Source organism: Sceloporus occidentalis, unplaced genomic scaffold (assembly GCF_023333645.1).
Source record: "Sceloporus occidentalis isolate IW3139 unplaced genomic scaffold, rSceOcc1.0.p SCAF_11, whole genome shotgun sequence".
NCBI classification, from domain to species: domain Eukaryota; kingdom Metazoa; phylum Chordata; class Lepidosauria; order Squamata; family Phrynosomatidae; genus Sceloporus; species Sceloporus occidentalis.
The window spans coordinates 16,421,917-16,444,036 of record NW_028316991.1 but is presented as its reverse complement, the minus strand read 5'-3'; the positions used below and the strand labels follow the sequence as shown (position 1 = coordinate 16,444,036).

General features: G+C 36.7%; 1 protein-coding gene across 1 annotated transcript in view; it reads left to right on the top strand.

Moving 5' to 3' along the window:
* LOC149305636 (CUB and sushi domain-containing protein 3-like) overlaps positions 1-22,120 on the top strand; it is a 403,051-nt gene that overhangs the window by 80,655 nt on the left and 300,276 nt on the right. Inside the window, exon 5 of the mRNA XM_089477264.1 lies at positions 17,737-17,944. Within this exon, the coding sequence (XP_089333390.1) occupies positions 17,737-17,944 (208 nt within the window). The remainder of the gene's footprint in view (positions 1-17,736; positions 17,945-22,120) is intronic.

The window sequence follows — 22,120 nt, the reverse complement described above, 5'->3', positions numbered from 1 at the left end:
GAGACAGCATTTATCGGGCGTTGCTTTGTAGGATTTTGTTGATGTATTTGATGTATCCCTCAGGGAACGTCATCTTTCTCTTGCGAATTGGAGCCGCCTTCTTCTTTTCGTAAGCCGCGGGAACGCCCTGCAGGTCACTTGATTGTCTCTTCTGCTTGTAAAATGAAGGCCGCCTCTTCCACTTACGCTTCATCTTCAAAGCGATAGCACCTGGAAGCAAACTCCAGCTTTTACATGGATTGTGATGTCATGAGCTAAGGCTATTTTTTAACCCTTTGGATCTGAGGAATTTTTGCACTTTTCCTATCTTATTTTCAATCAACATCTCCCCTGCCTCATTTAGTTTAAGCACACAAATTGTTTTGTATGACATCTTTTAAAACCATATATAGATATAGATAAACAATGATTAATATGATTTTTTTTTCACAAAAAATTGGAATAAAAATAATAAGAAAAAAAAATGTTTCACTAAGAGAAGCTGATACTATTGCTATATAGTGTAGATATTTGACTATATACCATTAAGTGACTTTTGTTATCGTTATGTGGTTAAAATTTGACCATGTACACTTTCTGAATTATTTCTGTCCTTACCTAAAATCTGTATCTGCACGAGGAAATTTCTTCCTAAACGTCCCACCCCAATCCAACGATGAAAAGAAAAAGGGGGAGAATGAACTTTAGGGTAAACAAATTTGTGCAAATGCACAAAGACTGCAGATCATCCAATAATAGTGATCAAACAGCAAAAAAAATCTAATGTATTTTAAGAAATGGCTTAGAGTTCGCTACAGTATGTCTGTCTGCCTCTCTGCCTTACAACCAGAGTGATGCACAGAACACCGATGAGGGCATTGTGATGCACACACCGCTGACATCGGGCATTGTTTACTGATGTTGCCCTTGACAACGTGCATGTGATTGGCTGCTCCAGCAGCCAAATGCACCTATTGGCTGTTCCCATTTGCCACTGGGCATCTAGAATTGTGTTTTTTGGTGGCCTTTTTATGGAAGTAAATAAAACAGAATCTTAACTCCTCGGCATCCATTTGTACTGGACAAAGAGGACAGGCTCTGCCACACCGACACCCAAACACACGCACCAGCACAGGCTCTGCCACACTGACAGCCAGACACACCGAGGCATATCCTGATGGGCTACAACAATAAAAAAATATTTTTCACACTGCTTTTTGTTGCTTCCCCCTTCTGTGTCTTAATCCCCTTGTGTATCACCCCCAGCCAGCCCCACATTTTGTAGTTATGCCACCATGCCCCCTCCCCTTGGTATCATGCGAGAGCTTAGAGCTACTGATACCCCTTTAAATATGGGTGACCCATAATCAGTCCACATCTGTCATCACCCCAGTCCGATTAATTTCATGTGGCATAAAGCATACGGCAGGAAATTTTTGAGAAGAAAGCATTGTTTGTAGGACAGACATTGCATTCAGTACAACTCCCAAAAGAAAAAAGGAAGTACAGGAAACATTTATACATGTACAGTATAATTGGAAACAATTTTAAACCTATATAATAGGGAAAGTAACACTTTAGTCCTATAAATATAGGTCTAATTGAGTTAAACATCATTTTTCGGACTCTGTTGCGTACTATACTTGTACATTAAAAAACCTAAGACATAAATACATAATTGTCCGATGGAAAACACTATATTCTATCTTTTTCTCTACTTGGTGTTCTTATACCCCTTCAGAAGAAAGGTCTCTGTATCTTATAATTTATAGACCATTTATCACCAGTGCAGGACCAAAAATAAAAGGAAAGAAAAAAGAAAGAAGAGAAATAGCTAGATTGATCATTTTTGTATAATTTCCAAACAGTCCTCCCAAATTTTGTGCTTTTTTGGTGATACGGAGGTGTTTCTACTCACTCTCAGTTCCATTCTAAGTTGGAACTCTAGTTGTTTTTCAAACTTGTACCACTCTAGATCCCCAGTCTTTTTCCACTCTCTAGCTATTATTTTTTAAGCCGCTAGACAGCTATGTATTGCCAATGCCAATTTTGATTGGGGCATAATAGGCCAAGCTATATGCAAGAGAACTGATGCAGGAGTTCTGGGTATGGAAATATTTGCAGCCCTCTTTAAAAAATGTAGAACTTTATCTCAAAAGTTTACAAGATTTTTACAGCTCCACCAAGTGTGGAGATATGAACCATAGCATTCTCCACATCGCCAACAAACATTATTTGCATGTGGAAATATACGTGCTAATTTGGCGGGAACATAATACCATCTGTTTATCACTTTATAGCGTGTTTCTATTAGAGATAGATCGTGTACCCACTTTATAGATTTCTCAAATGAAATAAACCATTCTACTTGTGTTATCGAGAGATTTAAATCGTTTTCCCATTTTACTTTATTTAGGTTTATTGGTAAGGGAGTATCTTTTAGGGCTATACACCTAACACACCTGGCATATGTTTTTTTTGATATAGGGATTTTGGAAAATGTTTAAATGTTCTTCTCTCTGTTCCCCACCCGAAGAGTCCAGATGATTATTTAAGCAGTTTTTTACTCTAAAGTATTGAAAAATGTTTGAAATAGGGAGATTATAAAATTGATTTAATATAGGAAAGGGTTTGATCTTCCCATCTATCAATATGTCCTCAAAAGTCCTTATACCAGCTTGTTTCCATTCAGAGCGTACTAGGTCTGGTATTTTAGATTCAAGAGTTTGTATGTTCAAAGAATTAATTAATTTGTTTTTAAGACCCATCTTGTTCTTAAATAAGTACCATATTGGAATTATTTTCTCAAGAATTATATTCTTCCTTCTAATTGTCTTGATTGTCTCAACTGAATTAATTGACCATACAATGTAATTTAGATTTTTCGTCTGACATGACTCCGATTCTATTTTGTACCATCCTTCGTCTGAATAGACCTCTCATTGGGTCTTAGCAATTTGTAGTAGTAAACCGGCCTCTTGGTATTGCCTTATCAGTGGGAAACCTGTCCCTCCCTTGGAAATTTTTGAAGCTAGGATATCCTTACTTATCCTCGGTCTATTACCTTTCCAAACTAAGTTTTGAAAACTAGTTTGGAACATTGCGAGCCAACTAGGAGGAATAGGTAGTGGAATCACGAAAAAGATAAATCCATCTAGGAAGGATATAAGACCTAAGGATATTGATGCGGCCCCACCATATAAATTGAAGTGATTTCCATTCTTTGAGAAGTTTATTAGTAACTTTCAAGAGATGTAAAAAATTAATTTCCATAATTGTATTAATTTTTTTAGGAATTATAATTCCAAGGTATGTATATTCACCTTTAGCTTCTGCTAACGGAAAGTTTTTTCGGATTGTATCCGCAGTCTGATAATCTATATTTATATAGTGAGCTACAGCCTTATAGTATTTAAATTGCTTGCAAGGCCTATCCATACCTTATTGATTCATGTAGAATTATCACCCAGGGTCCTGACATGCCGTGGCTTGTTCTATTGGGTTGTGGACTTAATATGGTTGCTTCGTAGTTGTGTTTAATACTCCCGTCCTTTGCTGTGTCTTACACATTAACGGCACACTCCAGCCATCATATATATTGTAAATTGTCATTGTGCCCCTTTTGCAAATGCATAGAATCCCCTCTCTCCTCCGCCAACCACATCTCCTGCTGTATGCGCCAATGTGATGTAATGTCTTACAATACCCCCTTGCACATGTGCAAAAAGTGCCCCTGTTTATTTCAGTGGGTGGGCTTTCCTATAACGCTTTATCTTTGGTAGGGGTGTTGTGCTGCCACCCTGGAGCTGCATCTTCTCCTAAAGGTGCAATTGTTCTTCCCCACAGGTTCATCAATGCATATTAAGATACCTTCAAAGAGTAAATTTGTACAAACAATTTCAAATATCTCACAGCAAGATGGTATTATTTGTCAGTAAGAAATATTACAGCACTAGTTATAAAAACATATATAAAACTGGGACCCTCCCAGCAATTAGGAGAGACTCTGCTACGGATAATTTTAAATGATGCCTGAAGCCCGTCTCGCACCGTGAAGCGGTATAAAGCTTTGAGGGTCTCCCAGTGCGGGAAGCATTATCTGTTCCACTCCTATTTTATTGTCAATATTTTTGTATTTTGGCTAATATACTATCTGCATGACATCCTACATTGACCGAAGGTGTCATCGCTGTATGTTAACCCTGGTTTGTCCACACAGGTATGTGCAGTCGTGGGTTAAAATAAAACTACAGAAAAAGTTATTTTTAATCTAACTTAGCTTTATTTTAGATACATCAGGGAGACAGCATTTATCGGGCGTTGCTTTGCAGGATTTTGTTGATGTATTTGATGTATCCCTCAGGGAACGTCATCTTTCTCTTGCGAATTGGAGCCGCCTTCTTCTTTTCGTAAGCCGCGGGAACGCCCTGCAGGTCACTTGATTGTCTCTTCTGCTTGTAAAATGAAGGCCGCCTCTTCCACTTACGCTTCATCTTCAAAGCGATAGCACCTGGAAGCAAACTCCAGCTTTTAGATGGATTGTGATGTCATGAGCTAAGGCTATTTTTTCCCTATTTTACGCTTATGTATTTGAGGGATTTTTGCACTTTTCCTATCTTATTTTCAATCAATATCCCCCCTGCCTCATTTAGTTTAAGCACGCAAATCCTATTTTGTATGAGAAACCATACAAAATGCATAGATATAAACAATCATTAGTATGGCATAAAAATAGACAAGCTGATACTATATTATACACTATATAGTGTACATATTTGACTATATACCATGATATGTTGTGATTTGTGTTATCATTATGTGGTTAAAATTTGACCATGTACACTTTTTGAATTATTTCTGTTCTCACCTAAAATCTGTATCTGCACGAGGAAATTTCTTCCCAAATGTCCCACCCCAATCCAATGATCAAAAGAAAAAGGGGGAGAATGAACCCTTTAGGGTAAACAGATTTGTGCAAATGCACAAAGACTGCAGATCATCCAATAATAGTGATCAAACAGCAAAAAAATCAAATGTATTTTAAGAAATGGCTTAGAGTTCGCTACAGTATGTCTGTCTGCCTCTCTGCCTTACAACCAGAGTGATGCACAGAACACCGATGAGGGCATTGTGATGCACACACCGCTGACATCGGGCATTGTTTACTGATGTTGCCCTTAACATTCATGTGATTGGCTCCTCCAGGAGCCACATGCACCTATTGGCTGTTCCCATTTGCCAATGGGCATCTAGAATTGTGTTTTTTGGTGGTCTTTTTATGGAAATAAATAAAATAGACAGAATCTTAACTATTCGGCATCCATGTGTCCTGGACAAAGAGGACAGGCTCTGTCACACTGACAGCCAGACACACCGAGACATATACTGATGGGCTACAACAATAAAAAAATATATTTTCCACTACTTTTTGTTGCTTCCCCCTTTCTGTGTCGTTGTCCCCTTGTGTATCACCCCCAGCCAGCCCCACATTTTGCAGTGATGCCACCCAGCCCCCCTCCTTTGGTATCATGTAAGAGCTTAGAGCTACTGATACGCCTTAATAGTTGTGTAGATGATGGTGTGATGTAGGTTTTTGTGGGATGTCTTCCAATACCCCCTTGCACATGTGCAAAAAGTACCCCTGTTTATTTCAGCGGGTGGGCTTTCCTATAACTGTTTGGCTTTGGTGGAGATGTGGTGTGTTGCCACTCTGGAGCTGCATCTTCTCCTAAAGGTGTAATTGTTCTCCCCTACACATTTAATGACTGCATATTAAGATACCTTCAAAGAGTAAATTTGTACAAACAATTTCAAATATCTCACAGCAAGATGGTGTTATTTGTCAACAAGAAATACCAGAGCACTAGTTACTAAATTTAATATGTCACGTAAATTATGATACAAAAATATAACTCGACAGCATGACATTTTAACCTCCAGGTATTTCGTTTTTAATGTGTTGTTGAAGTTTCAGAATTCATATCAAGTATAATACATGTTGACTATAACGGCAACCATCAAAACAGCAGATCTTACTGAACGTGCGGAGCACTCTCTGATTTTATCACTCGTATAATTCCCTTGACACCTTCTGTATGTCAATATATCTGTGTGCCCTTTAAGAGGATCTGTGTTTGCTGGGATAATATAATTTCCAAAAGTCTCTGTCTTTGAAAGTCTTTGTTCGATGAATATTTATTTCGCTCCTCGTGCTCTTTTGCCCGGATTCCACCGTTAGCCTTGTGACAATCGTGTTAAGCAGAACAATTTGTTGCAAACTTTCTACAAATATTACAAACCCTTGACGGTTTTGTTTGAATTTCTTGTGCTTCATGAACACTTCAAAGCTCTTATTAATTCAGGGATTTTTTTTTTTGCTGTATTTGTAATGCACATGTCCTTGAATACGTTTCGTGTTATTCCATTGCAGATGTAATGTCATCGCTAAGCCGATTTATGACTCCATACGTTCAAGCGAATTTCACAATCCTAACATTGTGTGTACTTTAATACCGATGAGAGGGATTGTGGAATCTTCACCTCTTCCGTTGCTATATTATATGCTAGAATTTATTCCGCTTGCCGTAGTTAGATTGTATCAATGTCCACATTTGTAGATGTTATTTAATATCAGCATGGATGTTGAATGCGGACAGTCAACATACGCCTACCCGTGTCAATACGTTCTTGTGCCACAAATAATACATCAAATTGAATCTATATTTAATTTCCGCAATATAATACTGTCATAAAGGATCTGTAAATATTCTTATGTTGGTTCATTACTTCTTTAATCCTGTGATAGGATTGCATTTTCAACAGCGTGGGTGAGTGGACAACCATGTTATAAATCTTGGAGGAAATGGCTGGATTTTCGGAAATGCTTGGATTGAGATTCCCAAAAATAAGCAGCAGCATTTTTCCTGAAATAAAACATTTACTTCAAATGTGTAGGCTGTCGTAAGAACGTGGTGTAGGGGCATTGGGTTTAAGAGATCCTGTTGGAGATGAGATGGCAAGGTAGACTGGCTACTCAGTTTTTCTCCTGTTCTTCTGGCCAACTCGTATTGATGTAAAAGAATGGCTGCCTGCTACCAAGTGTATTGTGCCACTGTCAGCGGAGTATCCTGGGCTAGGCCGACTAAGCCTAGGGCTGCAAGTCCAGGGTCCGTCTGCCCCCCTTTCGAAAAACTGTGGAGGGGGGGACAGATTGCACAATAGGCCAGATACTATCTTTCTATTATGGTATGGAGGCTGTGCCTCCACAGACTGCATTCAAAAGGCATGAAGCGCAACATAATATCCCGATGCTCGATATCTTAAAGATGCTATGTGCCCTTTTAATGCGTTCTGTAAAAGGGGGAGGCGGTAGGGACTGCCCTAGGTCGGAAATAGGGCAGCCCTGAAGGTAAATATATCACTGGCATCTGTGTTCTGTTTTTTATACCGTCAAAATGTTTATTTCCAGCAGCATCTCCTCTTAACAAAAGTATTATTAAAATAGACATTTAATGCAAGCATTCTTACCCAACAACCCTTCCTACCCAACCTATTAGCTTTATTATATTAAGTACCAACAATATCCTAGTCTTGGTTTCACCTGCCGATGAATTACCTGTTTTTACTTGACAGTGAACATATATCTGCTTGTGATCAGTATCAAGGTTTTTCTTTCCATATAACACATTCTATTTCTGTATTTTCTGTTTGTCTTTAATGGGGGGGGGGGAGGTGGTCAATTTACACTGATCTTTACTGCAGCATTTTTTTTGTTTATTGTTTTTTGAGGCGTTTAGGTTATGTATGCAATTTATTATTAAAAAAATATTTTTCTTAATTTATTATGATACTTTTGTACCAAATGATGAGTCAAAGTTAACCCTTTCTGTCACGACAAAAAAAGTGGATAATGAAAATGTCAGCATTAATGATAAAAAGGTAATTATTAAAAAAAAAAAAAGGTAATTTTTGTGGGGGAAATATCTCTAAAACCCTTAGTTAAAAAGGGATAAGAGATACAGCGAGTCAATTAACCAATCAATCAATTATAAAGAACTCCATTATTAATTATCTCATAACCACAATCGTTACAGATTTTAAAAAAAGGTCTATTAATAGTAATCTTTTGTGTAAATGCAGTTTCTTTTTCTTTTGTTCTTATGTATACAGAAGATACACAAATCTAATAAATTATTATTTAGCTATATAGTTTTGTTTTTATTGTATTGTCCCTGCAATTCTTCCATATGCTCCAAAAAATTCAATATAAATTGACCCAAACAAAACAACTTACACTCATTTATTTCTTTTCTTAAAATGTACCAACTTCATTACTATATTTACAATATTATATTTAGTAGAGCAGCATGAACACATATAGTATAATTTTGCTGTCGCATATTGAAAGCCATTTGAAAGCTTTCTTTTCTCTTCTTTCTCGTCTTCTTCTTCTTCCTTTTTTTTTTTTTTTCTCCTCCTTTCTTGTTGTTTCTTGATTGACGTATCAATAGACACTGGTCAGCTGTAATAGAATACTCTGTCAATGCAAGGATTCCAAAATGTCAAATTGTGTTCATTTTTATGACAGGAGCACCAATGCTATCCTACAAGAATGGGGAATATTTACATAAATAGCGTGGTGGAAGCTCAAACGTGTCTATTTTTCACATCTGATTACAATAAAAATAGGACTTAGTATTGTTATTTCTACTTTGGAAATTAGAGCTGAGTCATCAAAAATGTATATATTTTTTTTTTTTTAATGAATAAAACAATAGAATTGATAAATTATTCCATAAAGATATTAATCATCAGTTCTTTCATATGGAGTTAGCTGTGGATTTTTTTAATCTTTCCCTTGCAAGGATCATTCTGTGATCCAGTATTTCCGATATCACATATCAGACAGAAGAAAAGAAATGAAACTTGTAGACTTTGTACTGTAACATAATTTGCTATTCAAAGATGATTTCGCTCTCTTCAAAACACCAGCATAGGTGCTATGGGAATCTATGAACACTTTGTTTTACTGTCTGGTATCTGCAAAGACAATGTAGATATAGATTTACAGTACTTTGATAAGAAAAAAAAAAGAATTCTTTTATCCTTTTTGATGCTACAAGTGTGCTACAAAAATAGCAAAAATATATATATGTATATATTATATATATATATAACATTGAATTTGTCAAGAACCGTTCTGCCCATCTACTCTATTCTGCCCATTTTTTTTTTCTTATGATGTAAGGGCTCAGATCTTAACCAGTTCTTGGTCTCGTCTTAGATTCAGGATAGCTTTATTCATATCCCATATACATTTAAATGTCCTTACTGTATTAGCCTCTACCACTTCTACCAGGAGGCTGCTCCATGTATCCACCACACTCTAAGTAAAATAAGACTTCCTTGCATACACCTAAGCCTCTAGTTTTACATTATGGCCTTTTGTTCTAACATTTCTCCTCCTGTACTTTGCTAAATCCCTTTATGCCTTTAAATTATTTTATCCCCCCCCTCTTCTATTCCAAGCTATATTATACAAAGTATCGTGGAAGAAGGAAATGCGGGGGCTTTTTCCCCCCCTAGCAATAAGTAGGGCAAGAAAAGGAACTACCCCACAGTCATAGTAAATCAGGTGTCATGGGACCCCAGTTCTTTTATATTGTTATTCTGATCTTCTTGACCTCACCTTAGGTCTTGAGTAGTCAAGATAGAAATTTAAACAAAGAACACATTTTCTTGTAGGGCATTTACAAGTAAATAAAAGTAAATAATGCAAACATTATTGGGGGAAAAAAAACACTACTGCTGATGCCCAAAGCATATATATATACAATCTCTAAATCAGCGCACTCGCATCAAATAGGTTATAAACTCTCATGACTGTAGTCCTTGTTACAGCTACTTAAAAACACCTTTCTAAGATGACAAAATTGGAGTTTTAGTCACATTATATGGCCATATTATGCTAAGCCCACCACTACGCCAAAGTACTCCAATGTAGGTGGGTCCTAACGCTAAATACTGTTGCTTATATGGAGCTAAATCTTTGCAAGTACATTGCTTACCAGGAGCCAAAAGGCCTTCCTAAACACAGACACTCCTGCAATTTATAGGTTTCCAAGGACCTCACCAATGGGGCACCTGTGGTGGGGAGGGGTGCTGAACCAAAAGCCTGGTCAGAGCTTCAAATACAAAGAAATACAAAAAGGAAGCACTTTGGCGTAGTGGTGGGCTTAGCATAATATGGCCATATGATGTGACCACAACTCCAATTTTGTCATCTTAGAAAGGTGTTTTTAAGTAGCTGTAACAAGGACTGCAGTCATGAGAGTTTATAACCTATTTGATGTGAGTGCGCTGATTTAGAGATTGTGTATAGCTTTGGTCTTCAGCAGCACCCCCTTATAATTAATGCTAGTTCAGGTGAGTGCTTCCTTTTTGTATTTGTTTATATATATATATATATATATATATATAAAATATTATTAAACATTTCTTCTAATTCATTCCACAGTTTTGATCGGTGATGTAAAATGCTGATAAAATTAAATAGGCTTATTATTTTTTAGCTTCAAAGAACCTATTTAAAATGTCGTTTTTGTATTACTTGTGTTATTAGTGTGCGTGTTGGCACACTATACAATTTCAGCCACATAACGTTCTGTTTTGTATGACTTCATGGTGCATTTAAATATTACCCTTTTATGAGTACATTTCCTTCCGTAGAGGTTCCATAAAGTGTTTATTCTCCTGCTGAAGATGGCTTTGCATTGCACCGTGAGAAATGAACATTCAAGGCACACCGCATATAATTAAACTCCAGACCTAGTGCTGTGAACTTGAATTACATGTAGACATTTGTACAAAGAAAGTGATCTGTACTGACCTTTGCAGCACTTTGAAACTGAAATTAATTTAGTGTTCAACAAAAGAACTCTCATGCCTCATAGTACATATTGTTCATTTTTCCCTTTTTATGATAAAAATAATTATTGTATATTAAGAAACCATTAAAGTAAAAATAAATTGTAAATGCACAATAAAATGGGATTACTAGAATGAATATAGTTATAAAGGATTGGCACCTTTTGGCCTGGGGGTCAACTAGAGTGAAGGGAACCATCCCTCTTGCACTCTATGCCAGCGTACGACCACCAGCCTGCTCTCCACTGCTGATAATACTAGCGATCTGCTCTTTAAGGACGCATGGCAGTGAGGTTGAATTATGAAGGCTCTGCCAACTCAGCACTGTCCCCCAGAGTGTTAAATCAATGATCTCTCCAACCAGCTCATGGTTGGAGAAATCATTGATTTAATCGTCCCAATCAGCAGTGGCAGTACAGGGAGCTTGATCACCCAAAAGGGCGATTGGCTTCTTGTTATGCAGAAGAGGAGCTGCTTCTCCCCCTAGACATAGTTGGCCGAGGCTGCCCTTGACTGCTGTTCTGTTTGGTGGAAGCCACTGCCCTACTAGTGTGCGGTGGGATAACGATGCTCACGCGGTGTTAAGGGGTCAGTCTTATCTAAAATTATTTGACCAAGGGGCCTGCCTTTTTGGGGATAAAAGGATCAGTTTTATGGATAAATCCTAATGTTTACATTCCTGTGATGTTGATGGATCTCACTGAGTTAGTTTTTCTGGAACAAATGCAGACTGGTTATGGGTTATGTCCCAAGTACAGGGAAACTATAGAACCTCCCCAAACATTTATTCACTGTATCACTTGTTACTTTGTTGAACAGAACACATTCTTGATTGGAATTAATTAATTGAGAAAATCAGCTCCCATGAAGCATCGTACATATTGTTGCTGATAAATACACTGATTTCCCTTAGCACTGGGATCCTGAGTGTGTTCTGCTCAAAAGCTGAATTGCTACATTGAATCAAAGACACGTCTCTCTCTCTCTCTCTCTTTCTTTTTTCTTTTTTGAATGTGTACATGATGACTAACCTAACAACTGACATTTCCTCTTTACGGTGTCTGAAGAATTAAACTCTGTTCAGAAGATATAATAAGAAGTGAAATGTTCGAGAGTATAAATTAGTATCGTGTTGGATTCAGTATTTTCATCTAGCCCTAAGGTATAACAATGGATATTCCAGATACTATTATAATTTGAAATTAGCATGTGTCACTACGGCTTTGCAGAACATTTTAGAAGGCTACCAGGCATTGTATTATCTAGTATCTATGTTACACGCAAATAACCTAAATCTATATGGGGAAAAAATATATACAAAGATAGAGGAGCGCACAACCTAAAAAGCATAAAAGGCATAAAAATTGCTGCTGCTAGAATAATAATGACCAATAAGCAAGAATCCAGGGTATACCAAGTAAATAACATAAAGTAAATAAATATTTTGCATTTGCTTTTTTTTTCTCTTTCTGAACATTAGGGGACACTTATACACTATTTTCCTCTCCTGTTTCATAACAACTGGCGCAGGCTTATACCGAATTTATTTCTCTATATTATTATTTATTGTTTTATATAGCACCATCAAATTCCATAGCGCTTGTACAATGGGTAGACAGGACATAACAAGTAGTATGTAACATAACAGGTGAGGCAATAGGTGAGGAGGGTCCTATTCAAACAAGCTTACAGTCTAGATTTTTATAGTGTGCTGCCTCACATATCAAGCACACTGCAGACATGATCTGCCACTAGTGTGGCAGTAAGAGTAAGTACGCTCACTATCGGCCACTGGCCCAATGGGCATTTTCCCAGAGTGCCAGATGGCCAGTCCGAGCCTGCCCATCACCACTTTAGAATCACATCACAGCATAGCATTGTGCAAAACACTATAGAGCTCTGAGCTTGCCAGTGCCGGCAACATCTTAATAAAGAGCCTCATAAGTATATATAAGCATGCCAGTTAGTGGCATAAAGATTGGTATTGTTACTGTCTGGGAAATCTGCCAAAACAAATGTCCGACATATAGGACTTCCTAGAAATCACTGACTGGTCACAAAGCATTGTGCCTTCTGAATGAAGCTGGTGATTTTGAAATGCTTGTATAGCGAATCTGTCACTTATCCCTATTCTACATTTTACAGTTCAATAAATAAACACAAGTTATTGTGTTTACATATTAAAATAAAAGCAATAGGAACGCACCTTATACGAAAACCATGAGAGCATCTTCATTTTCTGTTCTGTGATCTACCAGATTATTCCTCCCCTATGCCTGTCCAACTCCTCTACATACATAAATAAAAATACATTTAAAAAAGAATTGATGCATGTGGCAGATGAAATAGATGTGACAGATGTGACGCACAGCTTACTTTACATTATGAGTAGGTTATCCATCTTAATTTTAACTGTTCTGTATGCTTCTCCTATATATTTTATCTCAGAGACAATGTGCCCAGCCCCATGGAGCATATTTTATATAAATGTAAACAGTAATTAAAATATTATTTTTAATTGGTGCCCTCCATTCTTCGTATTCAGCATCATGGAAGGGGCCCTCCAAAAAAAATAGACAATGAAAACATATGAGGAACTGCCACAAAATAAAATAAAATACCTGCAGCAGATTGGAAAATGGCTGCTGGCACCTAGTGGCTGATAGATGAACTGCACTCTGTTAATTATATAGATGTATAGAAAATGTCCTTTTGTTTGAAAGCCACACTTTTTTGTAAAGTATTAAGTAAATCCTCAATTAAATTTTTTTAACCAACCCTGTTTCGATCACTGTGTATAGAATGTATAGAAGTTGATGATTTAAGCTGTATATAAAACCTTGTTGTTTGGAAGCTTTTTTAATTACTACATAAGTTAATTTAGACAGTGGACTTAAATTGGTAGCTCAAAAGCTAAGGATTTAGTGCTGGTTAAGATGAGCATTTCTTTGCACATTGTGAGATAGAAATGTGATGCCATTTTACCCCTTAGGGATTTTTTTTGCAATTGAAGCAGCTTATGTGTCCATAATTTATTCAAGGACAATTCCATTCTGCACAAGTATAGGATTTACTTTTGCTGCTATAAAAAAAGCAAAGCCTTCATTTTATATTATTTAGATGTAATGTAAGAAAGTTTTACTTTACTAAGAGGGCGGCAGATCAATGTGACATGCATGGGGTAGGCATAAAGCTATGCCGAATCTAAGACGAGACCAAAGGCTAAATAAGGTCTGAGTCTTTATATCAGGGAAAATGGGTCTTATCTGCAGTTATCTGGTTTCTCTGTTTATAGCCTTTTGAATCCTAATAGGGTTTAGTTACTAGGTTCAAAAATATTAAAAATAATATATATATTTTTTTTAATGATATTAAGGAGTCCTGCCGGTACAGCTGTTGGCTGCGCAGTCCCACTCTGGTGTAGACTGCACCCTTACCTTCAATGGCGATCCATTGTTTTCAAGGTCATATAAATAGTAATAAATTACTGGAGGGTAACATAACATTCTGATTTAAAAGTTTATTACAGAATCCAGTTCCAGGAAACAAATTTATTGGATACAAAGCAGATCATGGTACTTGAACTTTGTATAAATGTATAATAGGTCTGCAATTAAATGGGCAGATAACTCCGAGGCAGATGTTCCCACGGCCAAGCTTATTTGATGCATTTTCAGAAAAAGGGTATCATTCACAGTGAGGCATTAAGAGTAGTTTTAATAGTAAAGTGAAGGTTAATGCGTTAAATCTTTTATGCCTAATACCCATGCACTACAAGGCACTACTTTATGCAAAGTGCTGTTATGTGAACAGGTGGATTTTATTCAAGGGGAAAGTAAAAAAAAAAAATTTTTCTGTATATATTTCGTTATAACCTCAGTGATTTTAACTAAGACTCTTTATTAAAAAAATTTACGGATTAATAAATGGATTCACGTGCAAAGAAGACGCACAACTATTTCCATATTTTAGATGACATTTAGCATTAAAATCTGGGTTTTTATAAAAGGTGGGTTAAAATAACATATGGGAAAAAAAATGACTTATGAAAAAATGCATTATCAAGTTGGCTGTTCATGAAGGACCAGACAAAAATGGACAGAATACCAATTGCCTTAACATAAACATGGGCATATAGTCAAATTTGTTTGTGTTTACAAGATGGAAGTGATACGGATTGTAATCCAAAAATATTTTCACCCAGATCTACATAAGCCCAGGAAGATCCTTCTAGATCAATGTAGAACTTGTTGCCCTTTTCTCTTTAAGGATCAGGCAATGGGGGACCCTTTTTATACACAAATATAATGCACATTTATTATTTATGTTTCATTTATATTTTATTCCAGAAATATGGTTCTTAACTTTTAATATTTGAAAGTAGCAGGAAAATTAGAAATGATGGCTGCTACTTATTATAGCGCAAGCAAAATGTAAACATATGTCAATATGAATTGTGCAAACAATAACATAGGTTCTTATATTAAGCATAGCGAATAACAAGCAATCGTGATGCTAAATAGTGCTGTCTCAATTATAACAAATAGAACGTTCCGATTCAGAAGTTGGATGTCAGCATTCGACGTCTGATCGCTGCTGGCTCTTGGCATTTGTGTGGTTTAAGAGAAAAACGTACTGAGATTAACTATTTGGGTGGTGTTTCCGATAACCTTAGGTGACAAACATTTATTATTGGTGTCTTGTAGTTTCCTTGAAGCCACCTGGCAATCCTAGTGTTATGAAACATTAACAATCAGTAAATACTTTTTAGTTTTGGTATCTGAACAACAGTGTGACTGTAGAAAAATAAAAAAATATATATTTAAAAAATATATAAAAAAAACTAACAAAAGATATAAAAAAAAATATATATATAAAATGTTTGAGAATTTACTACAATGTAAAAAAGAATATTTAGAATGCAAATTTGCATTGCGCTAGAATGACTTGTAATCTGAAATCACTCAGACCGGGCAATTTTCTCCTGTAAGAAGGGATAAGCAGGCCCTGTACAATGTATAAATCAATACAATAATACTCAAGATGTTTCATTATGCAGTATACAGGGCCAGCTCAGACCACACTGCAGAAGAATTTGGTAAAATAAACCAAATAACTAAAACTAAAACTTGCAAACATATTAATGTTAAAATTGTGTCTCCATTTATTTACAATTAAAACTTTTAGACACTTATTATGTACAGCATCCAGCCGCATTTATAAGCCTAAAAAAAGAATTTATGCTTAGTCTTAGAAAAATCTCCATTATTTAGACGTCTGACGATGTCCTAAAATATATATAGTTTTTCCTATTGAATGGATTTATTTTCTAATAGCTTAAAGCCTGTACCCTCCTAACAATCTACACGTTTATATTAACTTAGCGGGAATGGCTGGCATAAGAAATCAGGTAATATTTTTAGTGTCAGACTGTCAGCATTCCTAGAGCTATTGTACAATGTTCCTTTTTATGTCTTTTTTTTCCTCTTTTTCCACATTTTTGGTATTTTTTCTTATACGTTCTAAATGTCTATATAAAAAAAGTGTATATACAAAATACCTTGTGCAAGTCAATACAAAGTTCTAACAATCATGTATACAAGATACAGTCTGCTAGTACATTCCAACTCCTTTTGATTGAGTTTGATATGCAGTTATATGCCTTACTAGATAATAAAGCCTGTAGAAGTGCGGACACAGTTTTACCTTCACTATAAGTTTTCTCCGTATTGGTCGGTATGTTGACAACGTTGTACCTCTGCCTTGGGCAGCCTATGTCTTCTATACGAACCATTGTGGATCTGTATTCTTATGCTCCTTGTCTTCGATCCTGATTTGTTGTATTTTAACTGCTGATTGAGTACGCCCTTTATGTGCTCACATGTTTTATCTCCTTGGTCCTCAATAAATTTTTATTTGGAAAAAATCAACATTTGGGGTATAAACTGTTTTTTGTTGACGGTACCTAGAAACCCTGAGTAAGAGAATAAAGCTCTAGCTATATCTCTAGAAAAACTGATACAATTGTCCCAGACTAAATACGGGTCAGGACAAATATAATCCCGCCTTACTTAAAATCGGACCCTGAAGAGGGGGTAGTAAAGTGCCGATACAGGGCAGGGGATGGTAAGTCTCTGGTACAGGAAAGTCTGGTATGAGGCAGCATGGTTATTATGTGTGCTCAGGTGCAGCTCCATTCATACAATGCCCCAACGCAATGGTCGGACCACTTCTTACTTGCTGTAAACGTAACCACTGGGGGTTCCATCTGTGTGCTCAACCATCCCCCAAAACCACACTCGCCTCAGGCCCGTGAATCCTCCCACTCCTCTCTCTGGGACAACGGCAGTGATGGTGGGATTCCAGCCCCTTCTTGGCTCTGCCTCACGATAGCCCCCCTTGTCTCTGTTACACATTATTCACTTAGTTACCCAAGTCTGCCCTTCCTATGTGCCATTGATCAATGGGCCAGTTACAAGGGAGATCTCTGATCTCCCCAACCAGCCCACTTACACTATGGAGGGCTGAGCTGAGTGTACTGTAAGGCATTAAGCACCAGCATATGACATTAGTGACAGCAGCCGCAAAAGGTAAATATACTGCAGAAGACAAGCACCATGGTGCCCAGGAGGGTTGGGGTTAGTCTGTCAACTCATCACCATGCATGGTACTAAATGTGACACCCGACAAGTATTAGCAGCTGTGTTTCAGCAATGTTGAAGGGTGAAGTATTTAATATGTTCTAAAATTCAAAAACTTGCAATAAAAAAATCACTCACAGAGCACAAAGCACATAACATTGTAACACAATTTGTTATTTTTGGATTACAGCTGAAGATGCGTGTGGCGGAACAGTAAGGGGATCCAGCGGAATTATTTCAAGTCCTGGGTTTCCGAATGAGTATTATAATAATGCAGACTGTACGTGGACGGTAGTTACAGAGCCCGGAGACACGATATCTCTTATTTTCACCGATTTCCAGATGGAGGAAAAATATGATTACTTAGAAGTCGAAGGAGCTGAACCACAAAAAATATGGTAAGATCATTGTTTGAAATGCATCCTAAAGAAACCAAATGCAGTAAAACAACCAATGTAACCATGCCATGCATACCATATGCAATATGTATTGGAGGAGTTCTATAACCATGATGTTGCTTATACTCAAGTAGCATTTACCTTTAGAGACTCTTTAAATGGATTAAAGATGGTGTTTTCAAATAATATGACTGCAGACAGATTATAATGACACACTAGCCATTAAGGAGCATGGAGGTGATTTGATTTGTAGTTCCACACCAAGACAAGATCTATCTTTAGGACAAATCTCCTTAACCAATATCTGTTAGGTGGGTAAAGGTGATGGGAAATCCTTCCACCTAAAATTAAGGGGTAGTAGAAGCATTATTAAACAATCATCTACATATAATGTTTTAAATAATGACATTGTTCAATAGCATGGCCTTTGGTTGTGTTGACTTGTTTGGCTAAATAACAATATCATCACTGCATACAAGAAAGGGATAATTTACCCCAAACGTTAGCTCTACCAATTCATGGAGTTAACAATTTGTAACTTAAATTTACATCCATTCATCCTAAACAGGCTTTTGCTTAATAGGAATACACAAAAATAAATAAGTGCAACAGAACTCATTGTGAAAAGCATCTAAGGGGCTCCTGAAGACATCTTCTGTTTTAGGGAGGACTGAGGATGGATATTGAGAAACAATGTTTTAGGCATTCGTGTGCAGTTCTGGAGGGTTGTATGTTTATTGCTGAGTCTCAAAGTAGAGACACTCTAGGTTCTAGATTCCTGCCTATAACAATGTAGATAGCTGTATTCTGGTATTGTGCTTATGTTTTTCTCTCCTGGATGTTTTTTAAGTCAGCTCTTGTATTGTTCTTAGAATAAGTTGACATGCGCTAGAATGTGTTTGTCTTAGAAAAGCTCAATGCAAAGTTTATTTTCCTTTACACAAAGAAATGTATTTCTAGATCGGGTTTGAAAAATCAAGGTCTAAAAGGACCTGAAACATATAATCTTGTGCTTACTTATCTCTAGACCTTGCACATCTATAATGTTAGGCTTTATGAACCAACACCTTATTAGCACAAAAATACCATGAATAAAGATTTAAAACTATCATATGACCTGAAATTACTTCCAAATAGCAAATTACTGAGGAAAACCATTTGCTACTTTTATCAGTATCATTACTTGGACCACCTCCCCTTCCTTTCAAAGTTAATGGCCATTTCACATATAATATATATATATATATATATATATATATATAATCAAGTTTTTTTAAAAAAAAAAAACAAACCTAAAAATATTTTTTAATAAATAAATATGATAAATGCATTTAAAAAATAATGAAAATATTTTTTGTCCTTTATGATTTTTTTAAAAAATTACATTTTTTGCAAACATTAGAAAATAACCTTTAATTGAATTTAGAAGCAATTTTGAAGGACCTTTTTCAGTTTGTCAAGTGATTATTTCCAAAAACATTGCGTTAATGTTAATAGTTCTGGGGATGAATTATTACTCAAAGCCTCAAACGTGTTTTGTAACGCACATGGCTTGACCTTAATCAAATCAGCTGGATTGAAAAGTTGTACTTTCTGCAGTAGCTTAATTGCATCTTTGACCTCGATTACTGTGCAGCTTAACTCATGAACACCATAGAACAAATCCATCAATACAATAGACCAAGGTAAATAAGTTCATAAAAGCAAATAAAACGAAAAATGTACCGACTATTGCATATCATATTTTTCAAGATCAGATGAAGACAGTCTATTGAGCAACCACTGACATGTAAAATGTTGACCCTATTTAGAAATATACCTTGCAGCTTGTTTCTGTAACTTGGTTGAGTTAAAGACAAATTATTTCTATTTAGAAATATGATGTTTAGCAGATGTGAGCCGTTCATATATGTTCTATGTTTAAAAGATCTAGGTTTTGGAATTTGTTTCCTTATTCAGGAATATGTTCTGGAACTTGCAACCTAAACACTAACATATAATAATACTATTCTTCTCCAACCAAATGTCTCCAACATTCTCTTAAAATAATACAGTCACTTGTTCTTTTAACACTGCTGTTCAAATATATATATATATATATATATATATATATATATATATATATATATATAAATATTTTGTGACAAAAGGTGTGGTAAAGCGGTAGATGGAAGGTATATTAGACCAGCCTTGGTCAATGGTAGCCTGCTTTAACATTGGCAAACTGCGTCTTCCCTTGAAGGCCGCAGTTTGTTTTTTTTTATATTTAAATTCCGTGCTCGTGATTCGCTGCAAAGCGATCACGTGCACGGAATTGAGGGGGAGTGGCTGCTACGGATCGCTGGGGACACCCAGCGGTCAGTAGCAGCCGCCCCTCGCGATCCCAGCGTCCATAGCGACGCTGGCATCGTGCATCATCGATGACGTACCTGGTACGTCCCGGTCTGCCGGTGACCTTTGACCCGGAAGTACCAGGTACGTCCCGGTCTTGAAGGGGTTAAAATATGTCCCAGGGAAATATATTGTTTGTTTACAAACTGCACTACTAGCAGTTTGCAAAACATGGTAAGGGTCCCTGGGGCGGAGCATCTGGAAGAGCAGGGTGGGCCAGTGCTCCAACAGCACTAGTTGCTGTTTTGATCCAGTCCAGAGCCTGCATTCTGAACAGGAGCTCCACAGGTGTGGAGGAATGGTTTCTCTCTGCAAAGCTGTGTTGATGGTAACTCGTGACTTGTTAAAAGGTGTATGTTTGGAGCTGTTTTGTCCTAAGCAAGTGCTCAAGCAAGCAAAGACTGTTATCCTGTGCTGCTTATAACTGCTGCTGTTTATTCCTGTAAAATAAACATTGAAACTGAGCTGGATGTGTCCTGGGCTTCATTTACCCTAGAAGACTGTGGTTACAACCAAGATCCTTGACAAAAATCCCAAGGAAAAGCGAGGCCTGTCACTAATATATATATATATATATATATACATACATACATACATACATACATACATACATACATATAACCTGTGTTAAAAATGATAATGATATAGGAGGGGTAAGCTAGTGACTGGAGTCTAGCTGGTGAGTTGACCTCATGCATAGTAGTGATCTGACCCTTAAGTCTTTCAACATTACCTATTCATAATGCAGGGCCAGCTCAGCCCTTCTCATTGGGGTTGGTACTTCATAATGCATACTGAAAATAACAAACTCAGGCAGAGTAGCTTTTAGAGTGGTGGAAACCACTTGTTTGTCCCAATGTTCACATGGAGAGCTGCTCCCGCATCCTATCTTCCTGTCCCCCAGTGCCATCTCAGATCATCTAGAAGGATGCTGTGACATGCTATTTTATTGTTGAGCATATACACTACTATGTAATACTTATACCTCTGAGTTACAATATAATTTGTATTTATACCCGAGTTATTTTTAGAGATCTGTCCTTGTTTTAATATTACAGCCAATCAGTTTTGAAGCACTATGGTAAAACGTGTAAGAAAGAAAAGTATCATGCTGGGTGTTATTATTGTAACATTATGTGCTGGGATTGTAAAATGGTTTCTCGGTGTTAATGTTATTCAGCAATGTTGTACCATAATCCTGGAAATTTCATTGTATTTTGCATAATTTTGTTGCCTAGTGACCTATTAAATAGAGCGCATCATAGAACTTTTCTGCAAATGAAAGTAAGAATGTCATTGTGCACATAAAACTTAGTGATAGAGGCTCTTGTTTAAAATATTAAGTAAAAGAAACACTACTAATACTATAAGAAATGAAGCTATTGTGTCTTTTATTTGCATCGAGAAGAGTCTAGAAGTCCAGTAGTGTGAGCTAAAGCTGAGTTATCTCAAACTTTTCCTTTTTTTTAGGATTTTGGTCCTTGTGAGCATCAGTAAAGACCTGGGGGTGGGCTTAGCTCTGCTGCACCTTCCACCACCATATAAGGGCATATGAGTTGATCATCATCATGATCATCATCATTTTTTCACCTCTACCTGTATAAAGAATATGTGGTGTATTGGTGCATAAGGAACACTCCCTAATGCATTACACACGCAGATATCAATATGCATAAGCGCATAAGTTACTAAAATAAATTGGAGGAATAAATTGTGGGGAGATTGACATTAAAGCTATTTTAATTTTTAACAGGTTCAGTCTATTGGTATCCAAGCAAGCTAGAT